We start from the raw sequence: 26,787 nt of genomic DNA, 5'->3' as shown, positions 1-26,787 counted from the left end.
CAAGAAAAAAGTCCCATCTTCACACTTGATTTTCAAATTCTTGCTGGACTTGACTACAGGCGAAAGCTTGTACAGAACTATTAAAACCCGCAGCTTTACATGTGTGTTCCCGCACGTGACCACACGCATGCTATTCATGTACGTGCATGCAAATGAGTGTGAGTCCACACAGAGGCCAGAATCAAAGGTGGGTGTCTTCTTCAATTCTCCATCTTAGTTTCTGACGCGGTCCCTCACTGGAGCTGGAGCATTCAGCGAGTCTCACCTGCTATTAAGCCCCGGCATCCTCCAGTGTCACCTCCCCCCATCCTCCAGAGTCACTTCCCCCATCCTTCAGAGTCACCTCCCCTCATCCTCCAGTGTCACCTCCCCCCATCCTCCAGTGTCACCTCCCCATCCTCCAGTGTCACCTCCCCCCATCCTCCAGTGTCACCTCCCCCTCATCCTCCAGTGTCACCTCCCCCCCATCCTCCACAGTCACCTCCCCCCCATCCTCCAGTGTCACCTCCCCCCCGCATCCTCCACAGTCACCTCCCCCCCACCCTCCAGAGTCACCTCCTCCCCCCGCATCCTCCACAGTCACCTCCCTCCCATCCTCCAGAGTCACCTCCCCCCCCCCCGCATCCTCCACAGTCACCTCCCCCCCATCCTCCAGTGTCACCTCCCCCCCATCCTCCACAGTCACCTCCCCCCCATCCTCCAGTGTCACCTCCCCCCCCCGCATCCTCCAGAGTCACCTCCCCCCATCCTCCAGTGTCACCTCCCCCCCATCCTCCAGTGTCTCCTCCACAGTGCTAGCATCACAGGCACGTGCCATCACAGCTGAATTTGTACGTGGGTGCCAGGGGTCTGAACTCAGGTCCTCGTGCTTGGAGGGCAAGCCCCTTACTAGCTGAGCCATTTCTTCAGGCCCTTGATTTCGGTTTTAGACCCAAGTCCACAGTGTTCACGGTTTTGTTTCCTCGGACTTTTCCAGCAGACTCACAGTCACTGCCTTTGTTAGAATCTCCGTTGCTGCGATGAAGCACCACGGCCAAGGAGCAGGTTGGGGAGGGAAGGGTTTATGTGGCTGGCACTTCCACGACACTGTTCATCAATGAAGGCAGTCAGGACAGGAACTCAAGCAGGACAGGAACCTGAAGGCAGGAGCTGATGCAGAGGCCAAGGAGGGGTGCTGCTGACTGGCTTGTTCAGCCTTCAGGGTTGGATGATTCCGTTGGTCTTCTGTATATGCTGGAATGCTGAAGACGTAGGCTCTAATGCCAGTGAAGGAATGGACTTGCTACCAAGGAGAGAGCAGGCAGGAAAGGAGTGAAAGCTCCCTTCTCCCAGGTCCTTGTATAGGCTTCCAGGGGGGTGTGGCTCAGATTAAAGGTGTGTTTTACCAACTCAAGGCCCAGACCAAAGTGCACGTCTTCCTACCTCAACGGTCCTGACTAGTAGTGGATTTACTTGCTTCAAATCAAGCAAACAAACAAACAAAAAAATAAACAGGTGTGCCCTCCACTTCTGGATGATAGTTCATTCCAGATGTGGTCAAGTCAACAACCCAGCTGTCATCATTCTGGAAACTCCGATCATCGGCAGCACGGCCCCTAAGGACCATCTCCACTGTCTGTAGCCCCGTGTGGTGATTTTCCCACCTGATTCCTTCAAACCGTCAATCAGTACCATCACATCTCAGAGTTTACACACTAAAATACTCATCACGTCACACATTATTCTTCTGACTGTCCCTTCATATTACATGAGACTGACGGTGGCATTCGATGATAATTTAGGAGGCCAAGCAATGTATACATTTGTTTCGGGACGTTATATACAAATCTCCTTTCAGGGTGACGGAAGAGGACCATGGGTCAGACAGTGCAGAGAACAGGGGTGCCGAGCGTTCAGTCTTTATGAAGGAGCCTCTCACCAGGGTCACTCCTCAGTCTATCTCACCAGCTGCCCTGCATGCAGCACGGGATGCAGCATCTCCCAGGACTCTCAGGCCTCACTTCTTACCTGCTCCTCTCCTCCCAGGCCAGCCAGGAGCCTGCAGAGTACTGAGTGCACAAACTACTCTAAGATCTCGGTCCTGACTTCCGGTCCCCTGCTCCCACAGCATGTTCCTTGCTTGCTGGGTGCTGCCTGGGCTTTGGGGAGGCTAGTGTTTCAATCCAGCAAGAGCACGGCAGAGCCATTTTTCTATGTAGAATCTGGGTTGGGGATGTTCTGTTTTCAATGGTTTGGGGCAATGCCACTTCTCAAGTTGTCTGAACTACAAAACTAGAGTCACTTTGGTTTAATTTAGTGCTTTTGATTCTCCCAAAGCAAATGTTTACCATGTCCATCTAAATTATCCCTAACTCTAAATCTTGCCAAAAATCTGAAGCATATGCTTGGTCATTTCCTCAACTGTAATGCAATAGTAAATAGTGCTATGTTCTCAATGTCAAGTTGAGCTAACTCATCAATTTTACTTGACTATTTAACATGGGGAAATAATTTTAAGCAATTGCACAGAAATTTATTAAGTATAAAATTATTTTTAAAACTTATAAATAACTAAGGGAATATTTAACAGTTTTATTCTGCATGCATGTAAAAATGGCGTTGAAGTCACTAAAGTTATACTAAAAGAATTATTATCATAAAAAAATGCAGGCAGAGACAGGTGGCTTTCTGGGAGTTCGAGGCCAACTTGATCTACAGAGTGAGTTCCAGGTCAGGCTCCAAAAGCTACAGAGAAACCCTGTCTCGAAAAACAAAAAAACAAGCAAACAAAAAGAAATTCATTTCATAGTGTTAAATTAAAAGCTGGGAACTATGGAGATGGCTCAGTGGTTAAAGCACTTCCCACACGGGTATAAGGACTGGAGTTCAGATCCCCCAAACCCACATATGCCAGGTGGGCACAGTGGCCACCTATAATTCCAGCCTTGGAAGGTGGAGATAGGGTTCCCAGAGGAAGCTCACTAATAAGGCACAAATGAGCTCTGAGACTCCATATGCACGTTTTTAGTGAAAGCCACATGAACACTAGCAAAGCCATGAGAATGCTAACAAAGTTATTGAAACACTAGCAAACCATGAAAAACACTAGCAAAGCTAAAAGAACACTAGCAAAGCCACAAGAACACTACCAAAGCCACAAGAATACTAGTAAAGTCACAAGAATACTAGCAAAGTCGTGAACGCTACCAAAGCCACAAGAACGTTACCAAAGCCACAAGAATGCTAGCCAGCACCTGAAATTCATTTCTGCTCCAAAGCCAGGAGAAACTGAAGCCATGCAACAGTTTCTGGGTGACAAAAATCAGAATGATCCAGAACTCCAGGACATAAGCAGAGCTCTGGTGTGGGAGAATTGTCTGTACTCTGTCAATCATGTTTTAAATAAATGCTGATTGGCCAGGCAGGAAGTATAGGTAGGAAAACCAGACAGGAAGTAGAGGTGGCACAATGAGAACAGGACTATTCTGGGAAAAAGGAAGCTCTTTCCCCAGTCCTGTTCAAACACCGAAGAAGCAAGATATGACCTGCCCCGGTGAAAAAGGTACTGAGCCATGTGGCTAACATATACTAGAATAATGGGTTAATATAAGTTACAAGAGCTAATAGAAGCCTGAGCTAATGGGCCAATCAGTTTATAACTTATGGAGACCTCTGTGTGATTTTCTTTGGGGGCTAAATGACTTCTGTATTTTAAGTAGATAGGCACATGTTTCTTAGTGTAAAGGTCCTGTTACAGAACTCTTCAAACCAGCTCAAGAGGGAAGACAGGTAACTGTCATAAGAGATAATGAGCTTTACACTAAGAAACATGTGCCTATCTACTTAAAATACAGAAGTCATTAGGAAACATGCAAATATTCTTTTTTTTTAAAAAAAATATGAAGGGTACTTTTATTATTTTCTTACATAACATCTTAATGAATATACCAGGTGCATTTTCTCAGCTGGCAAATAAGACACACAGCAAAACTTCCTTATGCCTGGGAAGTCAAGAGCCGTCACCTGTCTCTGGGAGGATTCGGTTTCTTACGACGTCTGTGATACTGTCCGTGCGGGTACCAGCGATGCTTCGTGGTGAAGAACACCTTGCTGAGTTGTTCTATCATGGGGCCTTGCTCAAGCCGCTCACTTTTGATTTCTAATTTGGTTTTCAGCACTTGTTCATGTGTTTCTTCATTATTACGCAAAATGTCTGGTTGAGGGATAGGTTTCGTGTGTTCGTATGGGATGTCCACAGAAGGGTGGTAGCACACTATTGTCTGGCCATCGGATGTCAAAGCGAGCTCTACCTTGCAGTTGTAGTCGTCTGGAAGAGGGGAGTAGGTAGACTTTCGACAAGCACTAGACAAGGCTCCATTTTGGATTGGCAATAAATGTTTCCAGATAGTCCTGCTTGACGTCACCCATTTCACTACTGCAGCCATGATCTTTATGAGGTGACGTGAACAAAGATATTGTGAGGAGAAACCGCTTCTCACATCTGTTTCTAGGCACACAGATTTTCATTCCGCGGGCCCGCCATCTTGCTTCCATCCGGGTCCTGCAAATATTCTTAATAAGCAATTAGATTCGGTGAGAGAGCTCTTGGTTGACATGAATGAGACTTTGGGTCTGGTTCTCAGCACTGAAGAAATATATCAGGACCTTGGCTAAAACTGTTTTTGAATAATCCAACAAAAGGGCTGTGAAAATACCTAACGGAAGCCACTGGCTTAACAGCCAAGGCATCAAGGCTTTGACTGGACATCAAAACCTGTGGAATAATCTTCTAGTACACTGTGAAGATCTGGTCACTCAGATTGGTCTAATAAAAAGCTGAACAGCCAATAGCTGGGCACGATTTCTGGGGCAGAGCGAAGGCTGGGAAGAAGGGCAGGGTCAAGCACAGATGTGGAAGAAGCAGCATGGGCACACAGACGGGGTAAATGAGCTTCTGAGCAGCACTGAGATGAATAGAAATGGGTTAACTTAAATTATAAGAACAAGTTAGTAACCAGCCTGAGCTACCAGACAAGCTTTCATAATTAATAATAAGTCTTTGTGTGTATTTAGGAGCTGGCAGGCAGGACAGAAAAATCTGCCAACAAAAACTCTTAAAAGGTTGATTTTAAAATCTGCCTGACTCACACCCTAGAGGAGCTGTATGGAATTCCAGGGGGGTGGGTCCCAGTGCCACAAATTGTAAACTGAGTTCCCCTTTGCCATGCAGAACCGTGAACAGTTACCCCACGTGTAGACCACATCCCCAAAGAAGAATCTCATTTTTATTTTCATTGACAGTCAGGCTGGAAAAGTAAAAGGTGCAAACATAATAATAAAAATAAAAAAAATAATAAAAAATAATAATAAATGAGAACGTGAAGTATTCTCTTAACTTGAGGGGTGTCATTTAGTTGATTTTGTTTTTATTCTCAAAGAGGAATTTCAATACATATCAAAAGTCTTCAGCCAAAAGAAAAAAAAAACTAGAATTCACAACATTTAATGCTACGAAATTGAGCTCCAAGGAGAGAGCTCGCTTGTTGTATCTTTTCCCGGGTAAAGAGTCAATCAGCATCCCTAACAAATGTCTGGGAGAGTATGAGCAGCAGCTTTTGATACGGGGAGAGCTGGCTTCCATCCCCTAACTCCGATTTTAAGTTGTCTCTAGAACGATGAGGCCGGGGCACCCCAAGATGGTTTGGCTGTGGAGACAGAGCGGCTACGGTCAACTGAGTCAGCTTTACCCCGTGTTTAACTTTCCACTGTCAAGAGCTTATTCTAACCTGGGTGTACATACATTCCTTTTGGACTCTACCGTAGGTAGGAAACTTCTCTGAAACCATTCCTTAAGTATATATCATGCTTCAAAATCTGTGTGTAAACAAAACAAACAACAAACAAACAAATAATCAAAAAAAAAACCTAACGCAAGAGGGAAAATAAAGCAAGGCTGAGGCAGAAGGATTGTAAGTTGGACAATAACCTGGGCTACACGGTACGCTGGAGTTCAACTCTCAAAACTAGCAAGAGAAGAAAAAAGAAAATAGAAAAAAATTATAATATAAAAATTGTAGATCAACAGTGGCTTCTGTGCAATCCAGATGGCAAAAATGAATAATTCTAGAAATTTCTACCTTAGCCATTTGACATCAAAAATACTGCTTTCTTCAACTCACCCATACATTTAAAGACCTGTGCTTCTGTTTGTTTGTTTTTCTTAAGAAAAAAATCTTCAGTATGTGCCAATTATAAATATCACACACAGACACACACACACAGCACTCATAGATACCACCATTGTGAGAAATGAGCTTCTATGATAATCTCATCATGTGCACTGTTCTTTGACCTGGACCCTATTCTATTCCATTTTTCCCTCATGTAAACAGAGAATGATGAAATCACTCTTGTGAGCTGGGTTGAGTTCAAGCACCAGAAAAAGGTACTCAGGCTACCAACAACCCTACCTCAGCCCCGGCTCACGTTTGCATACAGATTCATCCCTTTTTCTCCCTGCTTTGGAGTCCCCAGGCCTACAGGATTGGGAGTACGTTTTTCACACCTGGATTACAGCATGCCAGAAATTTTAGAATCAGGCCACCATGAGGGTACTGACTCCTGAAAATGTGTGCAGAAGTCAGCCTGAGGTCTAGCTGCCTCTAAACACAGAGAGCAGAGAGGAGGAAGCAACCTGAGTTAGCGTGAGGAAGCTTGAGGCCAAGGAAGGAAGAGTTGGACAGAGAGGGAGAAAGGATGGCCAAAGTTCAAGAACCCACCAGAGGCAGATGCATCTCGGCTACGAGGAGGAGGATAGGGTTAAATTATGAGCCACGTGCCTGGTCTAAATGAATGAATGAGGGAATGAACGAGTGAATGAAATAGCTTGTTATTTATGATCCTACACCAATGTTTCTTTCAAAACATGTAGTGATATAAATCACCCTCCCTTCATCTCTGCTTGGAGTACTTGGAATCTGAGCAATTTTATTTATGTGACTGACGCAGGGACCTGAAGGGGAATGTTGTTTGTAGGTTCTGAAAATCAGGAACTCGTGTGAGAACTCTTCTAAAAAGAGATTTAAAAGATTTAGCAAGGATTGAAGTCAGTATCAGAGATAGTTGATGAGGCTGCCATTTGCTTTTATCTTCGCTCGGGAATCTCCTTGAGCAGAAGCAGGCATTGTGGTCACCCTTTCGCTCCTCTGGGCTCTGGCTGCTGCCAGCACCTCTATCTGTAGTCGGCTTCAGACACACAGCTTTGCCTCCACGACTGCTAGACACCCTGACCCAGACACTGCTGTTTCTCAAATCAGCATTAGAAAAACACTTAGACATTGGACCGTGCTTCGAGCTCTGCTTAAGCTTTTCAAACGGGACCAAACTTGGGGTTTTACAGAGAGACTGTCCGCCTTCCACCAAGCAGTAACTCTGGCCTCTGTCCCCACATCTGACGACCTCCTTGGATCCTAAAAGTGATGGTGGCACTTGACCTCACCTGTAAAGAGCAGGCCTGTGTCTCTCTATTCTTCTTCACCTTTTCAGCCGTGCAGAGTTCAGCGTGGATTCAATAAGCTTACGAAAACGATACAGAAATACAGAAGGCACCTGAGCCTGACTTCCAGGTAGAGGATAAGGGAGAGATTGGAGACAGAAAGGGTGAACGAAGATGTCTCCCAGGTGTTCTGGTGACATCCCAGTGGGCAGCTCCCATCCCAATATACTTCAGCTAGGGGGCTGGTGCCAAGCTGCACCTTCTCCTCAGCCTGGGAATCCTGATGTACACTCTGAGCCAAGAGTCTAAGGCATGATGGGAGACTCCAGATTTCTGATAACACTCCCAGAATGCCATGCAGCCTAGGTGCAGCAGCAGCAGCAGCAAGGCTGCCCAGGGAACTGTGCTCCAAGCATCTGTAACTGCATGGACTCCTTCCTGAGTCCCGAGGGGAAGCAGACAGCAACTGGGGCTGGATAACAGAGACGTTCTTAGGAGCCTCACTTGGCTATTTTCAAAATGTGAAGGGTGCGAAAGAAAGCCAATGAGAAAATAATGAAGAATCATAAAACCGAACAACTGGGGGGCTGGGGGGACATCAATGATGGAGACCAGGAAGGATCATATAACTGAAAACTGGAGGGTTGGGGGGAACAGGGTGGAGGCGGCGGGGCAGGGGTGTCAATGACAGGGACAGCTAACATGAGCAGCAGAGCCAAAGAACTTTGAGGCTGGAACAGGAGCAGTAGGCCCAGTGATGTAAAGGCAAGGGTGAGGGACATCTTCGGTAGAGACCCTGCCTATAGCAGACCCTTCCACCCAACCAGGTACCAGAGGGGCAATGGGGGAGCGAGAACAAAGGGAGCTGCCAAGGGGGGAACTTCAGCCTCACGGAGCAATTTATTATTTCCTGGGATTAAAGGTAAACATCTTTCAAACCGAGAGGAGCTGGACAGTTTCAAAGGGTAGCACGAGGAAGGAGTCAAGCCTGTGTCCAGTTAGGCAGGCAGTGTTTAGGATATCAGGACCCTCCAGGGGCTGGTGAGTAAGGTCAGCTCTAAAGATAAAAGAACACACTGACTGCCCCCAGGCAAAGGCATAAAGGAAGTGCTGGGAAGCCATTAGCAGTCCAGTCCCAGAAGGTAACACACAGCCCTCCCTTGGGTGTTTGGGAGAAAACAGGACTGGCAGGTTTCCCTGAGCCAGTCAAGGAAAGCAGGGGTCACTTCGCACTCAGGCATCCTGTGGAAGCCTCTAGGATTTTTGTTTGTTTGTTTTAGGGATTTAGTAGCAATCACTGGTGGAACTTGGGTCACAGATGGGTGACCCAAGAGAAATACAAAGCAGCAAGCACTATGGCTAAGCAGACAGATGCCAACCCAGAAACCTGCCTGAACAGTAATGTTTGGAGGAGACATGCCCTGGAAAGCTCCCACTCAGGGCACTCAGAGGTCGGCTGGATCATAAGGGTTGTCACCTCATCAATGGAATTGCCAACTCACTAGTTCACCCAATGGGCTATTAGGAAGTGGGCCAGTCTCTGGGTGGGGAATGGTGTCTGTCCCCAGACCCCGTCCTGCCACTGGGCTCACTGACTACCATGAGGTGAACGGCCTGTCACACACCCCTCCGCATTGACATTGTCCCTTACCACAGTCCCATGGCAATCAAATCAGCCAACTATGGTCTGGGTCCTTTGAAACCCTCAGAATAAATGTCCTTCTTTAAGTGGTGCTTCTGAGGCCTTTGGTCACAGGGATGAGAAACGAACAAAATGTCATATTCATACATATCTAATGAATATATACACATATACTTAATTATATGGTAGAAGTTCTACAAATATACATGTTTAATTAAGTATCAGAAAATGCATGTAAATATGTGTAGTTAACACATACCTACCATGAAGGTTGCTGGTGCCAGGTTTTTCTGTGGCTATAAAAACTCTATGATGCTCAAGGCCTCCATACTAAATGACCCAGTATTTCCATTGAATCTTTGCATACCTTAAATCGTCTTTGGATTCTAACTACTGTCTACTACAATGTTAATGCAGTGTGGATAGTTGTTCAATTATATTGTTTTGGGGGAAGGGAAATGACAAGACAAAAATGTAAGCATGCATTCAGAATAGGTCCATATTTTCCAACCATTTTCAGTATCAGGGGGTTGAATGAAAGGATGGAGAATCCACAAATCTGTAGGTCTCATTGGCATCTGCTTGCACAAACACACACATTCCCATATTGGCTACTTACACACATACATAAGCTAAGAGACTTCCTTATTGATTCTCTAATCGAAATTCTTATGAATACACTGAACATGGAACAAAGCAGGCGGCAAACAAGTGTAGTCCTAGTCACTCATGAGGAAAGAGCACTTGGGCCCGAGAACTCGAAATCGGCGTGGGCAACAGGGCAAGATCTCATCTCAAGGAAAACAACACAGCAGAAGTAATAGAAGAAAGGAAAGAACTTGCTTGCTTTGTCAAAACCAAAAACACATTATTAAAAAGTCACTGCTATTTCACAGCTAAAAAATCATACTCTTTCCCCAACCACTGCAGGAAAGCCCTGCCCAGGGACCTTGCTGAACTAGGAAAGGCTTTCTTTTCTTCTTTCCTTTATTTATTTATTTATTTATTTGTTTGTTTGTTTGTTCGTTTGACATCCTGGCCACAGCTTCCCCTCCCCCACTCCTCCCAGTCCCTCCTCCCGAGCCCACCTCAATTCCATTCCCATCCCCAATCCACTTTTCCTTCCTTTCTGTCTAGGAAAGGGCAGGTCTCCCGTGGATACTAACAAAACATGGAACATCAAGTTGCAATAAGACTAAGCACCTCCCCATGTATTAAGGCTGGGCAAGGTGACACAGGAGGCATAGGGTCACAGTAAAGGAGACAGAGACAGCCCCTGTTCCCACTGTTAGAAGTCCCACAAGAAGACCAAGCTACACGACTGTAACATATATGCAGAGTGCCTAGGGCAGGGCCCATGCAGGCTCCCTGATTGTCAGTTCAGTCTCTATGAGCCCAGGTTAGTTAATTCATTGGGTTTTCTTGTGATGCCCTTGATCCCTCTGGCTCATATAATCCTTTCTCCCCCTCTTCAGATGACTCCCCTAATTCTACCTCATATTTGGCTGTGGGTCTCTGCATCTGTTTCTATCAGTTGCTGGAGGAAGCCTCTCTGATGACAATCAGGCTAGGCACCAATCCCAGTTCATCCCACAGGTAGGACAGACTGTAGGTTGAAGGTTATGTGGCTGGGCTGGTGTCCCAGTCCCTCCACTTGAAGTCCCGCCTGGTCACAGGAGATGGCCAGTTCAGGCTACATATCCGCTATTGCTAGAAGTGTTAGCTGGAGTCATCCTTGTAGTCTCTTACAGTTCCCTCCCCCTCTGTCCACTCCCAACCTGGTCTCTCATGCTCATGTTCCCATCCCCGTCTGCCCACAGTCCACTCCCAAGATTTCTTCTATTTCCCCCTCCAGGGAGATCCGGGCATCCTGGGTAAGGTTTTTAAGCCCCTGAGAATTTTGAGAAGTGAGAAACTCTCAGAGTTGATGAGTCATATTAGGGACTGGCTGCCAGGATTAGACTCATCCTTCACGGGGAAGTCTCTAAACCCAAATTCTAAGAGATGGGAGGATGGCTGGTTCACCTCTTGCCTCAGAAAGAATTACTGGGAGTAAAACATTAAATAAATAGATAATAAATAAATAATGAGCAAGGATTCCAAATCTAAATTCTTGGTTGTAGCTGAAATGCAAGATGAAAAAACAGTGTTGGGAAGAGATTCGGATTGGGAGAGCAAGGTTTTATATCCCCTCCTCCCACAAATATGAGAAGAAGAAAGATCTGGAAAGGAAAAATTAGAGCGTGTACTTAGGGGCCTACATCCAGCTGATATCTGGGGGGGTCTTCGGTCCCCACTGAGCTCAGGGAAATCCGGGAAGACACGTGCTGGCTGCGTCCCTTTTTCACCATGGGGATTTGTGACCTCAGTGACACAGGACATAAGAAGAATGGGAAGGGGGCAGCTTGAGTTAAGCAGGTGGGCCCCAGGGTTCTACTCATTGCCTAAAGAAAGGCTGGTGAGAGGGAGGGAGGGAGGGAGGGGGGGAGAGAGGGAAGGAGGGAAGGATAGAGGGAGGAAGAGAGGGAGGGAGGGAGGAAGAGAGGGAGGAAGAGAGGGAGGGAGGGAGGAAGACAGGGAAGGAGGGAGGGAGGGAGGAAGGGAGGGAGGGAGGGAAAGAAGGAGGGGCTCAGAACTGAGTCAGGCAGAAGCAGAGACTGGGCCACACACCCCATTTCTGTCCCAAGGACACTGCAGCCAATCCCACCAGGTCAGGACTCAGAGAGGTCAGTGAGGAGGTGGAGAAGGGCAGACCACCCTAGCAACAGTCGAGAGAAGAGAGGAGGGCACAGTCAGTGAAACTGCTAATGTTCCTGAGTTTTATCCAGAAGCTATGTCAAAAGTGCTAAATTGGACAGAACCGACTGGCTACGGCTGAGACTATATTAAATTTTTCTACAGTCTGCCTGAGTGGGGGGTTTGGAACTGGAATATAAATTATATCACAGGAAATAAAGCAAGTCGTAGTTGGTGACTGTGAAATTCATGTGCATTACAAGACTGATTGAATTTTCTCAGCCTGAACTGCTTCAATGGCGTGAGTGAGTGTTTGGTTAAGGTCAAATTCTATCCAGGGGCGGCAGTCTTGGTGATCTGGCTTTTGAATAGGACTCACTAATTTTGGTCAACTGTCTGGACTTTGTCCATGGTCTTACGTGATCTGTGACACAGTGTGCTAAGATAGCCTCACAGCTTCATCAAGCTGCAGCTCTGCCTAGAAGAACATGGAGCCCTGGCTGAGAGGTAAGAGGGGCACAGAAAACATGCTCCACTCTATTCTTCCCCTTCTTCAGTGTCATACTGCAATTACCTGTCTGTCTGTCTGTCTGTCTATCCATCTATCTAACCATCTGTCTAAATATATGTATATTTACAATGTCGGGGACTGAATCCAGGGCCTTGTGTATGCCAAGCAAGCAATCTACCACCAAGCAAAATATCCCTTTTCATAAGCTAAGGACCCTGAGCTTCAATGCTAATGACATTTGAGCTATTTGTATTTACATTTTTTTAAAACAAGGATGGCTAGATTTCTACAGAATGATACACATAGGTCAGAGTAATTTTGAAGCAATAAAAAATAGAAGTCTGTATAAGACTTGACCAACTGATTTTAACTATTACCTCACAGATTTCATGGTTCTAAGGAAGAGATTTAAAGCACCGTAGAAGGGCAGAAAGATGTTTTTTTGCTGTCCTTACAACTGGCAAGCAATGGGAATGGCCTGCATTCCAGAGTGAGAACAGACATCATCAAGAGGCGACTGAGGAAATTGCAGCATACCTCTTCTTGGGAGTCAAATACCAAAAAATTTAATTCCGGAACACAAACAAGATACAAAGTCTATTTATCTGGTGAAAAACTAGCAGACATAATAACAAGGCCTTGTAAATTCATTAGCATAGTCTCCCAAATCCATTAGAGCAATCTACTGTGATACTTCAATATTCCTTAGTTACAAGGTGGGGGGGGGGGGCGAGCTAGCTCAACTGGTAAAATGTTTGCTCTGCAAACAAGAGGACCTGAGTCTCATTCCCAGAAACCCTGTGGAAAAGATGGGCAATGTGGTATACACCCTCATAATCCCAGCCTTGGGGGAGTGGAGGCAAATGAATCTCTGGCTAATTGGTCTACTTGGGAAGCTCCAGGCCATGAAAGACTATCTCCAAAACCAAAGTGGACAGCAACTAAGGTTTGACACCCTAGGTTGACCTCTGGTCTCCACATGTCCACATGCACGCATACATGGCACACACACACACACACACACACACACACACACACACACACACACTATGCTCAGAGTACCATCTAGTTAGAATTTGTACTAGATTCAGTAAAGTCATATTAAGACATTTCCCTATGTACCGAACAGAATAAAAGGGAGAAGCTGACTACAGCCAGGGTGCATTTATGTTCAGTAATTGTATATAACTTACTCTTTAGTGTACTGTAAAGGGTTAGCACCTACTGAATATCATCAACAGTCCCCTGAGAAATCCTGTAGGTACTACTGTAGTTTATTTTATAGAAAGAAAAACAAAGGAAGTTTGCCACCAGCCTAAACACACACTATCAGATAAGGGGAAACTGCGATCCAGAAGCAGGGTTCCGCCACACTTGGGACATTTCTCCCCCCTGACTACGGCAGTCACTTTACTTCTCATGCCGCGATGACGGCCAAAGATCCGCTTATGAATGAACAATACAAGCACTTTCTTCCTACTGGCGGCGGGTACCACCTTCCAATCGTGGGGGCTTGCAGGTTTTAAAGACACAGGAAGTGGAACATCCAGGACACTTCACAAGAAACCTGGAGCTCATTAATGGGCTGGCTATCGATCCAGGTGAATTTTGTTACTGCAGGAACTTCCTTCAAAACGACAACAGAGATATCACGTCCACTCTAGAGAAAAGAAATTCCGAAGAACAGCTGAGGCATCTAAATAAAAACACGACGGACGAATGGGGCCAGCTGCTCCTCTCTCCAGACCGTTTGAGTACTTAGTCAACTGACAAAGCCCAAAGCAGTCCCGCTCTTCTGATGCTGACAGCAGAAACAGAACTCAAGTGCTAAGGCATGTGTGCTATTCAAATCCACTTTACATACTTGAAATAACGTTGATGAAGGTTTGGAAGACATCTACAGCCAGAGACCTTCTAGTGCACTGCCCTACAGCCATGCAAAAGAGAGTCACTACCTCAGAACTGCGTTTCTTACTGCGCTTTGTTCGTCTCCATCCTCTGGCAACCTTTCTACTTGCAGCTCCTCCAATGGCATTCTTCGGACTGATCATCAGATTGTGAGTTCTCTAAGTTTCGAACTCCTCACACTAAGCTCCGTTATTCAGCGTGCCGGACTGCTTTCTGTGCGTTTCCTCTGAAACCCAAAGCAACACGTGCCACGTCCATAAGGCAAATGGATGATACGTAGCATTCGTAGTTAGTCAACTACTAACTAGTCATTCAGAGCGTGTAACTGTCTTGAATCTCGCAGAACTAAAATTCCACGCTGGGAAACACACAGAAGGGAGAATACCAATAGGACTAACGCACCTATCAGAGGAGACTGAGGAAGCCAGGGCAACCTGGAAAGAAGCTGAAAATGCCAGAGAAATTTGGATGCTCCAGGGAAGCACCAAGTGTCTTGAAGAAAAATCTGTGGAGGTGGTAAGAACAAAGACCTCACGGAAGACACAGGGAGACAGCAGATGAAGGTCAGCCTTTTCTACACCGTGCAGGTGAGCAGGCTAGCCCTGGGTGCGGAAGACTGCCCTGAGGAAGATACCTTGCAGAGTAGGAGAGCCCACACCCAGCACCACAGTCTTCAGGACGTTAACAAAGGATGCCTTGGCCAGGGAAGAGCCAGCGGAATGTGGGCTGGACTTGGGGGATCAGCAGATAAACCCAATGAGGTCAGGCAGCAGTCAGAGGGGTAACTCTTCAGTAAACAGGAGAACTGTAAGCAGCTCAGTGAAAACGGGCAAAGAGCCCACTCAGGAGCTAAGAACAGACAGTTCTCTGCAGCACATCGCTGCTTCGAATTGTAATTTCTCTGCCGGTCTCTCTCACAGCCGTGTTCCTACACACGTACGCCTCCCTTTGCAGGCACGATAGACACCATCTTGTCCTTCGGGAGAACAGTGTGGAAAAAAGAACTGAACGTGGACTTCCGTGTCTTTCACTTAAGTTGGGGATCACTATGGGCCCCACAGTCAGACCCTACCTCAAAATACAAAAGGAAATAAGGAACAAACAAACAGACTAGGGCTTGGGTGTGGCCGAGCAGCAGCACCTCCTGCAGGCAGGGCTCCCCAGCACTGAGAACTTAAGGAGTGGAAATGGAGCCCTTGTGAGCCTCTTTAATGCAGGAAAGCAGCGTTGGTGGAGAACTGAAAGTCTTGTAGCGAGTATCACCACAACCTTGGAGTCTTCCTACTTCTACATGGCAGAACACGGAGAACACACTGGACCATCCAGTCGTTCAGCCTGGTGTGGGGAAGGGCACCAGACCCCAGAATCAAATTCTGTTTCTCCTTGATCTGGTGCTAGATATTAAACGAACTTGGGCCAGACCTTTACCCTCTGGTCCTCGCCTGTAAGCCTGCTCCGGGGGTATGTATGAAGATTAAAGAAACCATGCATGTACAAAGACCCGTGACACATCCCCGGAGCATCTAGAAGAGGGGGGTTGTTAGGAACTGGCCCCCACAGGAATTGATTCTTGGGGATCAGAAGCAGGACAGAGCCAAGCACTCAGCAAGCAGGGAGAGTCCACACTGTGCTGACAGTGGTGTTTGCTCGGGACTTGTTTACCTTGATGGGTTTATTTATTTATTTTCAAATGGAAAGAAGCTGGGAGTTAAAGCAAAGAACGTACAGAGGGCGCTGGCTCTGGGGGAGCCTTGGGGGGAGTACAGAGACTCAGATTCTTCCCCTCTTTCTAGCATTCCCCCTTTACCCCCAAGTCAGCACCTCCCAGAGCCAAGTCTGTAAATCCCCCACCACACTGCAGGGCTCGGTGGTGCGTGCCTGACCTGGGCATTCTGGGTCTCTTAAGCCCCAAGCAAGCCTAGACTACTAGCAAAATCTGGAAAAATGAAATAAACAAAGCAAAATGAAATCAGCCACAAAAACCTTGTATCAAGTTTTCTGTCTCAAAGTTCCCTTCTCTTGATATCATCTAAAACCTACCCCTACCACTACCATAAATCCCCACATATTTCCAAAATCTAACATTTTGGACACCCTTAATACTTGGGAAGTTACACCATTTCTTAAAACAGTGTAACCATAGGTTTGCCTACTGCTGATTCTGCTTGCTTCTGTTCTACGGACTTGAATGAAGTTCTGAATAAATAAGAAGTTCCTATTGGCATGAGACAGCCACAGAATAACTTAAAAGGGTTTTCTTTCTTTAAAGAAACTTGCAGAGAGGAGTTACAGGACAAAGCCCGTGATGCTTTCAAACTGCATACAGGCAGACTCATCCCTATTGAATTATTCATGGTTAGCAAAATTTGAAATGTAAGAATGGGTGGCATGCATTTACTACTATAAAAGAAGGTCTATGCTAGGCAGAGTGGTGTGCACCTCTGACCCTGGCATTTGTAGGGTGAGACAGGAGGATGGCCAGTTTAAGGCCAGCTTGGGCTACATGGCAAGACCCTACTGAAAAAGGGAAGGAAAGAAGGAAAAGGGGAAGAAAGGAGGAAGGGAGAAAGAAAGAGAGGAAGAGAGAAAAATGCATAAAAAGAACACCGAAATAAATAAATGGCAAATAAACAAATAAACGCACAAGACACTTATAGATGGACACCCATTTCCACCGTATCTGCTACAGAGCTTCTGCCCGGAGTAGTCCAAGGTCACTGTGGGTTCTCCCCACATTGCTTCCTGGACTGATCTAAGGTCACTGTGAGTTCTCTCCACATTGCAGCAGGCTCTGGGAACCTGCTGTATGGGGAAAGCAAAAGCCCCAGTTTTCCTTCACCGGGTGAAAAGAATGTGGCTTGGCAGGAGTTCCAGCTACAGAGGAGCAGCAAGAAAACCAAGGTCAAGACATCTGCAGCGTCCACTTACCTGGGACTCAGAGAGTCACATACCACTGTGATGAACCAAACCACTGGAACACACTCAACAGCCTTCCTGGTGCGCAAACCAAGGGACTGCCTATGCTCCAAATCACCATTCACTCATTCGTTCATTCATTCATTGGAAGTTTAGGTTCTTGGAAAGTCAACACTGGTGTGATCTGGATGGCGCCAAGCAGGAGCCACGCTTAGCCGCTGAGCCCCAATTTTGCCATGAGCATGCATAAGGGCCTGTATTCACTAAGCACATCTGGTAAGGGAAGGAGCCTCAGGCTCATCTTTCTAGCCCACAGGTCCAGGTTTGCTGGCTCGCTGTTAGGCAAATGAAGTTTTACAAGCCGTTCTTTTATTTGTCACTAAAGTCATTTAACAATGAGTGTCTACCTAATCAGCTGGTGCGTGGCCAAACATTCCTCTCCAGAGTGTGGGTTTTCCATTCTTTCTCTTAAGTACTCTCAGGGCTTTTGTGTCCCTGAGAAACACCCCTCACTTCTCCTCCCTTCTGTTTAGATAAGCATGGGACACTGTGCTGCTATAGCACTGCGTCTCTGGCTGGTCTTCTCACCGGGCACCAACAAACCACAGAGCTCCCAGTCCTCGCTGGGGGCTCCGGCTCTGCGCCCACAACACTGTACTTCTAGGCTGAACTGTTTTCTCCCTACTTTCAGAAGGTTTCCAGGCAGGGGTTTGTTTGAGGCAGCTAAGCCATCTCTAGGTTTAAGCAGCATAAACTACAGCCCTGCAGCAGCTCAACTACAGCCTTCCAGAGGATCCTGACTTAGTCCCTCTTCTTCCTGTTGAGAGCTATCGATTCCTTTCAGCTCATCTTGTCTAGAGGTGGTGGCGGGAGGGTGGTGGTGGTATACAGAACTCCGGCTATCAGAAAGAAATCACGGAATGCACAAGTTGAACAAACTATTGCTTAAAGACTTAAGGACGGACCCGTGTTTGGGGACGGACATCAGAGCACAAGTTTAGTCATTATTTTAAAAGATGAGAGAGAGAGAGAGAGAGAGAGAGAGAGAGAGAGAGAGAGAGAGAGAGAGAGAGAGAGAGAGAGAGAGAGAGTCACGCTAATGTCCCATAAGTACCATGATGGAATTGCTTACGGTATTCTGGGCCTGTAGTTGGCAGCTGCTTCTGTCTATGACCGAAATCCAAGATTTACCGCCCACCAATGCAATGCATCCTACCCTCCACACAGTCCACAAGCAAACAACATTTCGTCAAGGTGGGCTTCCTGATGCACTCTAGGAGACTCCAGAAAGAAGGTGTCGTGGGGGTCCAAGTGGTCTTTGCTTTTAGATTACAAAATGCTCTAGTTAGAACAATCTTAAAGCCAAATAACTATGGGTGCGGATTTAAAAATATAAAGATAGTGTATTTAAGTTAAAAAATAAAATCCACATTCAGAGGATTCAGATATAATTTAAAGGAAATAAAATTGAAACGTGCGGCTGTTCTGCTTCCTCTTGTCCTGTGCCCTCCTGCACACGATACAGACAGGAGAGAGGGAGGGTGCACAGATGACCCCGGTGGGGAAACCAAGCAGGAGGAGAGGTTAATGGACAATGTGGACGCGCTGCCGAGAGGAGCCTGTGTCTGTAAGGCTCCTGCAATTGAGCTCATTAGGTCTGGGCTTCAGCACACACTCATCATGGGTGCTAATTAACCCAAAGCAGTCTGCACAGAAAGCAAAGGGAAAACCTGCACACAGAGGTCAAAGGGCAGATGCCAAGGACAGATGGGAATCAGCCAAACCCCAAACCCCGGAGCAGAAGTCTGTCCTATGGAGCAGCACAGAAATGAAGGTCCTACTCACCCATCTTCTGGGGGACCACAGCCAAGGCCACTCACTCCTGGCTAGTGGTGTCCTTTGTCTCAGAACAAAAATCGAGCTGGCAAGGCTTTGTGACCCTGACTAGAGATGAAAATAACTCCACGCAGGGGTGGAACAGCTGGCAGAGTGAGAGTCTACTGGAGTAAATGTTACTAAAATTCCCAGTCTACCTGGAAAGACTGGATTAGGCTGTTTCAAGCCACTCACCTCAAACTAGGGACTAGAACCGAGAGCCTTTAAGCCATGCATTCTTAAGGCAATGCATTAAGACATTTTAAAACCAGTCTTTTACATCAGTACTAAGATTTACTTTGTTTCTTTCTGTATCACGTGTTAGAAGCTCACATCCATAATCAACACCAGAACAAGCCCCTCCCCCCGCCCCCGTAAAGGGCTAAAACGATCACAATTTACTATTGTCACACGATGTACCTATAAATGACCAAGATAATTATCATCAGCGCCACCAAAGCAGCCACTGGAAACTGGCTTTTATAAACAGCTCTTGCAGCCAATTTTGCTCCCTTCTTTTAAAATAAAGGGGAGACACGGCCTCAGAAAGGAGCCCAGAGTCTGCGATGCTGCTGACGGGACCATCTGGAGACTTACCGACCAGCAGGACAAAAGTTTCAGAGACGAGAGACACAGCAACAGCTCTGTCAGGGTGCGCCCTAATGGCCTGGAGGCAGGGACGCCATCTCCAGCCAGCCTTCTCAACCTCACACCACCGAGTGCTGCCCTGTCCTCCCACAGCCAAGGAAGAAAGGGCAGTGCAGTCCAGGGCTCTGTGGAGAGCAGATTCCCTCTGCCCTTCAGCTGTATAAAGAGCTGCTCCCTGCCGGACAACCGTCGCCTGGCCGCCTTCCTGTTTGTGTCTCAGCTCAAACTTCCATCCATTTCCCCAAGGAAGACTTACTTTGGAAGTGCAATTAGCAGTCGGGAGGCTGATTTGGAAAAGCTGGGCAGTGACTGAGATCTAGAAACACGTTTCCCCTAAGTAGATACAGGCTCCATTAAGAGTAACCGTAAGAGTCAGAGGCAAAAAGTGGATCTCTTGTGATATCGAGGGTTTCTAGTCTTCAGACTTTTAATGTGAAATGTAGGAAGGAAAGAATTTGTGGCTGATTAATCCAATATGTGTCGAGCCATAGCGCAGACACAAACCGTGACTTATGGTCAGAAGGTAAAAGTATGACTGCAGAGGATTTCACCACAGATACGTTCTACCATCTTGACCAAATTCGGTCCCTTATAGACCTCAACCTTTTCATGTGGATGAATGGGACTGATAACATGTACTTTGCAGACCCACTGTGAGAGCCACAAACGATGAACATGAAAGACCAACCCCACGTTTAGGGTTCTATGTAGGTCAGAGCCGTGGAAAACTAGGCACGATGTGCACAAGGCTGTGCCCCATCCCCAGTAACACACACCACACACACACACACACACACCAGATGTGCCACACATACACAACCCCCCCCACACCACATGATCATACTGTGATTACAGCACAATATTTAACTTCCTGTCTATTGTTACACACTTATCAGTCAGCAGTAGTCGGATTTTTAAAAGCTAACCTATTTCCTCTCAAAAATTACAGGCTGGAGTTGTTGCTCGCTGGGAGAGCACTTGTCTAGCTTGTTCCGGGAGCTCGAGGACTTGAGTTCAATCCCCAACGCAAGACAAAAATGACTCTAATTAAAGACTGCATTTTTGTTTACATACTATGGGACTGCCCCATGAGCATGGAGGTTCAAGGAGAGGTAGCAAACTCATTTGCTGTCTGGTTTATTATTTCCAGTGACAATAACTGCTCTCATCGCATGTTAACATGCAATACATGTCAGCAAATAGTAAGTACATACCTGTTTGGTGACTGAAAGGATGAATTGTGTAGTTTCTGACAAAGGCAGACACAGTGTTCTATTGACAGTCGGCCTGGTGTGAATGCAGCCTAGCATCCATCTGGTGTTCCTCTTTGTTAGTTTGTTTGTTTTTGGCTTTTCAAGACAGGGTTTCTCTGTACCTTTGAAGCCTATCCTGGAACTCTCTCTGTGACCAAGCTGGCCTCGAACTCACAAAGATCTGCCTGCCTCTGCCTCCAGAGTGCTGTGATTAAAGGCGCATGCCACCACCGCCTGGCCAACCTAGGATCTATCTGAAAACTCCACACTGGAAAGGCTCCAAAATTTGAAACATTTTGAGTGGTGCCCTTCGAGTCTGGATTTCCAGTTTCAGATTTTCAGATCGGGGATGTACAAATGCTCCGAAGCCTTAAAAAAAAAAAAAAAATCACAGCTCCAAAATCTTAAAGCAGATCTCAAGGGTCCGGGGTAAGGGATAAGCGGCACGCACGCACTGGAGTAGAGAATGTTCACGGCCTCTTCCGTGGAGGAACAACCCAGAGGAAATGAGATGAAAAGCACTTGAAAAATCACTGAGGAATCAGAACTGTGTATTCACTTCAATTTTCATTATCTAAACCAGTATAAGATTTAGACATCACTGTGACTTTGAACGAAGTGCACCTTAGTGACCCTCCCTCCGCCACATCTCCCCCACCCCCTCTACCTCTGGTCCTCCCTTATAACCCATCCCCAGTCTCCTTTCTTTTGTGGTCCACTCTGCCCACCTCCTCCTTTTTCCAGCACTCACTACTGCCCTGTGTCAGCAGTCTTCCTAGCTGTTTCTCACGGCCTTACACACACGCACGCACAGCGTGTGTCCACGTGCACACAGCACAGCCGTCTGCGCCTGAGGGAGAACACAGTTTTTGTCTCTCTGGGTTGGAATCGTCTTGCGCATCCTGGCTTTCCGGCTCCATCCGCTTTCAGGACTGTGGCGTCGAGGGATGGATACACAGAGGAACCCCTTGGGTGCAACAGGCAAAATGAGTTAACCCACTGAAGGAAACGCCACCTTGGGGTGGGGCACATTTCTCAACTTGCTTCTCTTAAGCCCAAAGGCTGCTCTCTGCTGCCCTTTATACCCCGGAGATGGTGACAGTGGGGCCCGCTGATCTTTCTCTTTTTAAAGAGCATGACCTGACATAAGGAACAAAGACTCGGGTTCCCTCGTGGCTTTCCTGATCCGCTTACTATTACTTGAAACAAGCATGCTGGGGGAGAAGAGAGAAGGGGAAACAATACCAGTTTAGGCTTTCTCTTACTGCCTGAATCTAGCTCAAGCTGCCAGAGAGAGCAGACACTGCTTGACGGTTGTTCATGAGTCCACATGCCAGGAAGAATGTGATTTTATTAGGTATTTGCCCATTTAATGTCGTTACCAAGAGATCAGATCTGTCCACATAAGAAGATCGTCTGAACACAATGCTCTCCTACTTTTCAGAGATCTCTTACTCTGCTTCGGAAACAGAACGGTCCCTGTCTCACTTCTTCCCCCCCTCCCCCCGTACCTTCCAGGCTCTCACTTCCTAACATGAGAGGAGACATGCCCCACTCCAGATGTCCTCGTAAGCAGTAATAACAGAAAATAAATATTTATAAATGCTAACTCCAAATGTTATCAATCTTGTTCCCAAATAAAAAGAATCTCTTGTATCTCATACATGTGCTACAGATTTAGGCCAATACATCTCCCAAGAACACAGGGTGGTGAGATAAAATCAGCAGAGAGACAAGCAAGCAACTGCTGCCTACAAGGACCTGTTCCCATGTTTCTCTGAGCTCAGAGTTTCAGAGACGATAGAATTCCACCCGTCTCCTTCTGCCCGCATCTCCTCTTGCTTGGAGCTGCAAACGCTGGAGGTGTTTTTTTTTTATTGACTAATTACAGATTTTTCAGGAGCTCTGAAATGGATTCTTAACAGCTTCTGACTCCCTCACCTTATAATTAGCCTCTGGCCCTGAACCCATCTGCAGAGCTTGTGAATTCAGCTGCAGAAGGTTTCCAGATGCGGTACCAACTCTGCCTTCCAGAACAGGTAGCACTTCAGCCTGGGGTTGGGAAAGGGAAAGCTGATGGAGCTCCGAGAAGCACCCGGAGGCTGTGGCATCCTCCCTGGGGATGCTGACAGGCGGCCACCCAGGGATGCTGTAGAAAGTGCTTTACCCTGTTCTGACAAAGGTAATCAAGACCCGTACTGTATTTGACTAGCCAATAAAAATGTAAGTTCAAGGAACTGGCCAGGGGCTCCGCTTATGCTGCTTGTGGCATTGCACATGTCTTACTTTAACGCGATTTATCAATAACTGCTGAACATCTGGCGTTGCTATTATTAAATAAGTGTTTTCGACAGAATAGAACATATAAACCCTGTCTTGTCAGAGAAGAGAATTTATATGTCTGACACAAAGCAACAAATATCAGAGAACACAGTACCCTCCAGTTTGCAGGTACTGGGCATGTATGCTTCACAACACAACAGAAATAAAGAGATGCTGTCCCTTGTTCGCATCTTTTGCCGTCTAGGCAGTCACTCTCCAATACTGGCTGACTCCAGAAACTAAACTCTGTAGGGACAAAAGCAGGTAAAACGAAGTCACTCTGACAGATGTAGTTTTGATATTTAATTACATTACATTATTAACATTAATTAATTAATTAAATTAATTCCAATCACTTAGGGCTGTTTCTTTTTTAAGGTGACTAACAAAAGAGACGGCATTTCCTGCTCCTTTTCTCCACCCTAGCTTGCCTTCGGGAGGCTCCGCTGGGCTAGGAAGACACAGATTTGTAACTACAACCTTCACAGTCTCAACTGATTCAAATGCCAAGGAGACAAACAGAAGTCACCGGCAGCACAAAGGTAGCCTGTGATAAGGGAGGGACAGGCAGCCTGATACCAAACATGCCATGCAAACAGAATTTAGCTCAGTCTTTCGAGCTCTTACCTAGCGGTTATGAAGCCCTGGGTTCCATCCTCAGCACCATATAAAATTGGGCCCTTCTGGTACATGTCTGTAACAACTGCACTTGGGAGACAGATGCAAGGGTACCAGAAGTTCAAGATCATCCTCAGCTATACGGTGAACCAGAGGCCAGCTTGGGATACAGGAGACTTTGTCTCAAAAAAAAAGAATGCCAAGCACAAAGTGAGAAGGGCATAGGTTCAAATCCTGGCTGTATCACTTTCAATTGTATGATCTTGGGTAAATTTCTCCATCTCTCTGAACTGTGCTTTCTTCGTGAGTGAAAGCAGGCACAGACATGTTGGCGTCTGCCTTAGCCAGGTCATGGTGATGGTAAGTAAATTATAAATGCCAAGCCCTAAAGAGAGTGCTTTTAGGAATCTTTAATCAACAGCTCGGATACAGAAGAAAACTCAAAGGAAGCGCCAGAAACATTCGAATGGAGGAGGCTATCTAAGCCCATACACGAAACAGGAGATCCAGAGCCTCCAGTCCGAGAGTCCTTCTTACACCTGAAAGAGTTTGAACCCACGAGCTGTCCCCGACTCACATACCTGTTACACGAGAAGACTTTGGAAAATGTCTCAGAAAGAGTGGGAGTCCCAGGTCACCCCTTTCCTCCCAATTGTCATAGCCCCTACCTGTCTGGGATGTGCCACCAGAGTCTTGGGTCCAAGCTCAGTGCAAGCTGATCCTGCACAGAGTCATCTCCAGGACTCTTCTGTTGACAGACTCAACGGGTGCCTGAATGTCTAGGAGACACTCACAGTGTCCTCATAAACTGGACTAGATTGGCCTTTCAGCTATAAACAACTAGGGAACTAGATTAACTCTGAGAAACTGTTTACAGATATTAGGCAAAGGAAGGATCGGCTGTGGTCCAAGAGAGGAGGGAAGAGGTGAGTTCATTCCAGCTTGCTTTCTGTCTGGTAGGGAGCTCCAACGGCAGCCCCAGGAGGACAGACTCGAGAACACCGTGGTCTCCTCCAGCGAGGGGGACACAGAACAACATTCTGAAGGCTCAGGCAGAAAGAATCTGTGAGGAAAAAGGCCCAAGTGCCAGACAGGAAGGAGCTAGGCAGACAAAGAAATCCATATGGCATTTCACTGGGGTTGGAGACTGAAGATCAAGTCGCAATGTGCAGGGTCAGCTTTATGGAGTCTGACAAAAAACAAACGAGTTTCTATAAATTAAACAATCCCCTGAGCTCCCTTGGCTGGCTGACATGCAAGTCCTGTCCAGTTGGAATAGAAAGTCTTTGTTGGAGGGTCTGGGCCTTGAGGTCGTGACCTCAGAAGTCTACTTCCGTGAAGCTTGGTCACCTCTACTCTGGGGTCTGCCCTAACCATTTTAATGGAAATACAACAAAACCTTCACTTATCTTACACTAAACAATAACAAGAAGAAAACAAGCCCAGCATTCAATCTGACACAAGTCCCATGCAGGGAAAGAAGGGAACAGGCACAGGAATCCAGACGCAGTAGGATGTAAGACCTCACAGGCCAGCCAATGAAAGCGTGAGTGTAAACATGCTCAGATGACCGAAAACTTTAAAAGGAAACACATGAGGGGAAAACAGAAGACAGGAGAGCTTGCGACCCTCTGGAGATGAAAGGCATGTCTGACATGAAGAATATATAAGATAAGCTTATCGGCCATTAATTAGCCACAAAATAAGAGTTCAATAAATTTGAAGACTAAACAATCTGAAAAACATCCAAACTGGAACAGAAAAAAAATTGGGGAGGAATTGGAAAAACTGAACCTCTTCCTAGTGACCCCTGGGACGAGGGACACGCTTAACAGACCTGCTGCTGAAGTTCTAGATAGGACCCGAGGGCAGGAAACCAATTTTAAAATATAGCTGTTAAATTTTCACCCCCTCCCAAATCTGTTGAAAATTATGTCACAGCTTAAAGAAATTCAAAGAACCTCAAGAAAGACAACGCAAAGAAAACCGCAGGCCAGTGTGTTGCGATACCATCACTGAAAAAAACAGGGAACAAACAAGAAGCATCAGAGTAGAAAGACAGAGGGACCACAGACAAATGGACAAAGCAAAGAGGGACATAAAGTTCCCTCAGACAAAGCAGCAGCAAAAGTCAGAAGGGCATCTCAAAAGGGCTGAAAGGAGAAAGTAAAACACCCAGCCTCTATCTCTACTATAGTCTCGTGGTCTCAGTCTTCAAAAAGAAAGACTGAATAAATAGTGTCTTAGACTTATGCAAAGGTGCAGAGGACACACAGTGGCCGAGTTGCACTTCGGAGCATGTTAGTTTCTCCAGTGGTGACAAAATAATTCTCAATGAAAACTTGGAATCACACCAGAGAATCAAAGCTATGGGAGTGGCAGGTATGTGTAGACACAGAAAGAAACCTTTTATTTATTTATTTATTTATTTGCTTTTATTTCTTTCAAATATGACTGACTGTTATTACTAACAAAAGTTAGTAATGATGAATTTTGCAGTGCGTGGTGGATGTGGTAAGAGCAAGGACAACAGGAGCCAGGAGTTCAGGATGGAGAAAGAGAGATCACAAAGCCATCAGGTGCCTACACTGTATACGAAGTCATATTGAGAGTTGGGATCTAGGGGTGTAAAGTATAAAAGTATTGATCAGGGTGATGTATCATGAGAGAGAAGATAAAACAGAATAAGAAATTTTCTCAAGTAATCCAAAAAGAAGGCCAGAAAAATGGGGGGGTGGGGTAAAGAGACAACATCTAGGGGAAAATAGGAAATACAGTGAGATAGGAGACTACCGCTGCACACGTACGCTGTCCACAAGAAAACCAGTGTGGTTACAAGACACAGGCACCACACAGCAGAAGTCAAAGTGTAGACTCAGCTAAT

General features: G+C 46.3%; 2 protein-coding genes across 5 annotated transcripts in view; both read right to left on the bottom strand.

The window, feature by feature from the left end:
- Positions 1-26,787, bottom strand: part of Arhgap28 (Rho GTPase activating protein 28) — a 166,565-nt gene that overhangs the window by 89,778 nt on the left and 50,000 nt on the right. Inside the window, exon 1 of one of the 4 annotated variants that reach the window (XM_038315334.1) lies at positions 19,967-20,020. The exons of 1 other annotated variant lie outside the window; for it this stretch is intronic. The gene's annotated coding sequence lies outside the window, so the exon portion shown is untranslated. Of the gene's footprint in view, positions 1-19,032; positions 19,085-19,659; positions 19,936-19,966; positions 20,021-26,787 lie in introns of those variants that run through there. 2 more of the 4 variants (XM_038315333.1, XM_038315335.1) reach the window with 2 other exon arrangements.
- Positions 3,878-4,524, bottom strand: LOC119803882 (39S ribosomal protein L42, mitochondrial). Its single transcript, XM_038315336.1, has one exon. It carries the CDS (start codon positions 4,422-4,424, stop codon positions 3,999-4,001), a length of 426 nt encoding a protein of 141 aa, XP_038171264.1. The 5' UTR covers positions 4,425-4,524; the 3' UTR covers positions 3,878-3,998.

Source organism: Arvicola amphibius, chromosome 18, assembly GCF_903992535.2.
Source record: "Arvicola amphibius chromosome 18, mArvAmp1.2, whole genome shotgun sequence".
NCBI lineage: Eukaryota > Metazoa > Chordata > Mammalia > Rodentia > Cricetidae > Arvicola > Arvicola amphibius.
This window is presented reverse-complemented; position numbering and strand designations above follow the sequence as displayed.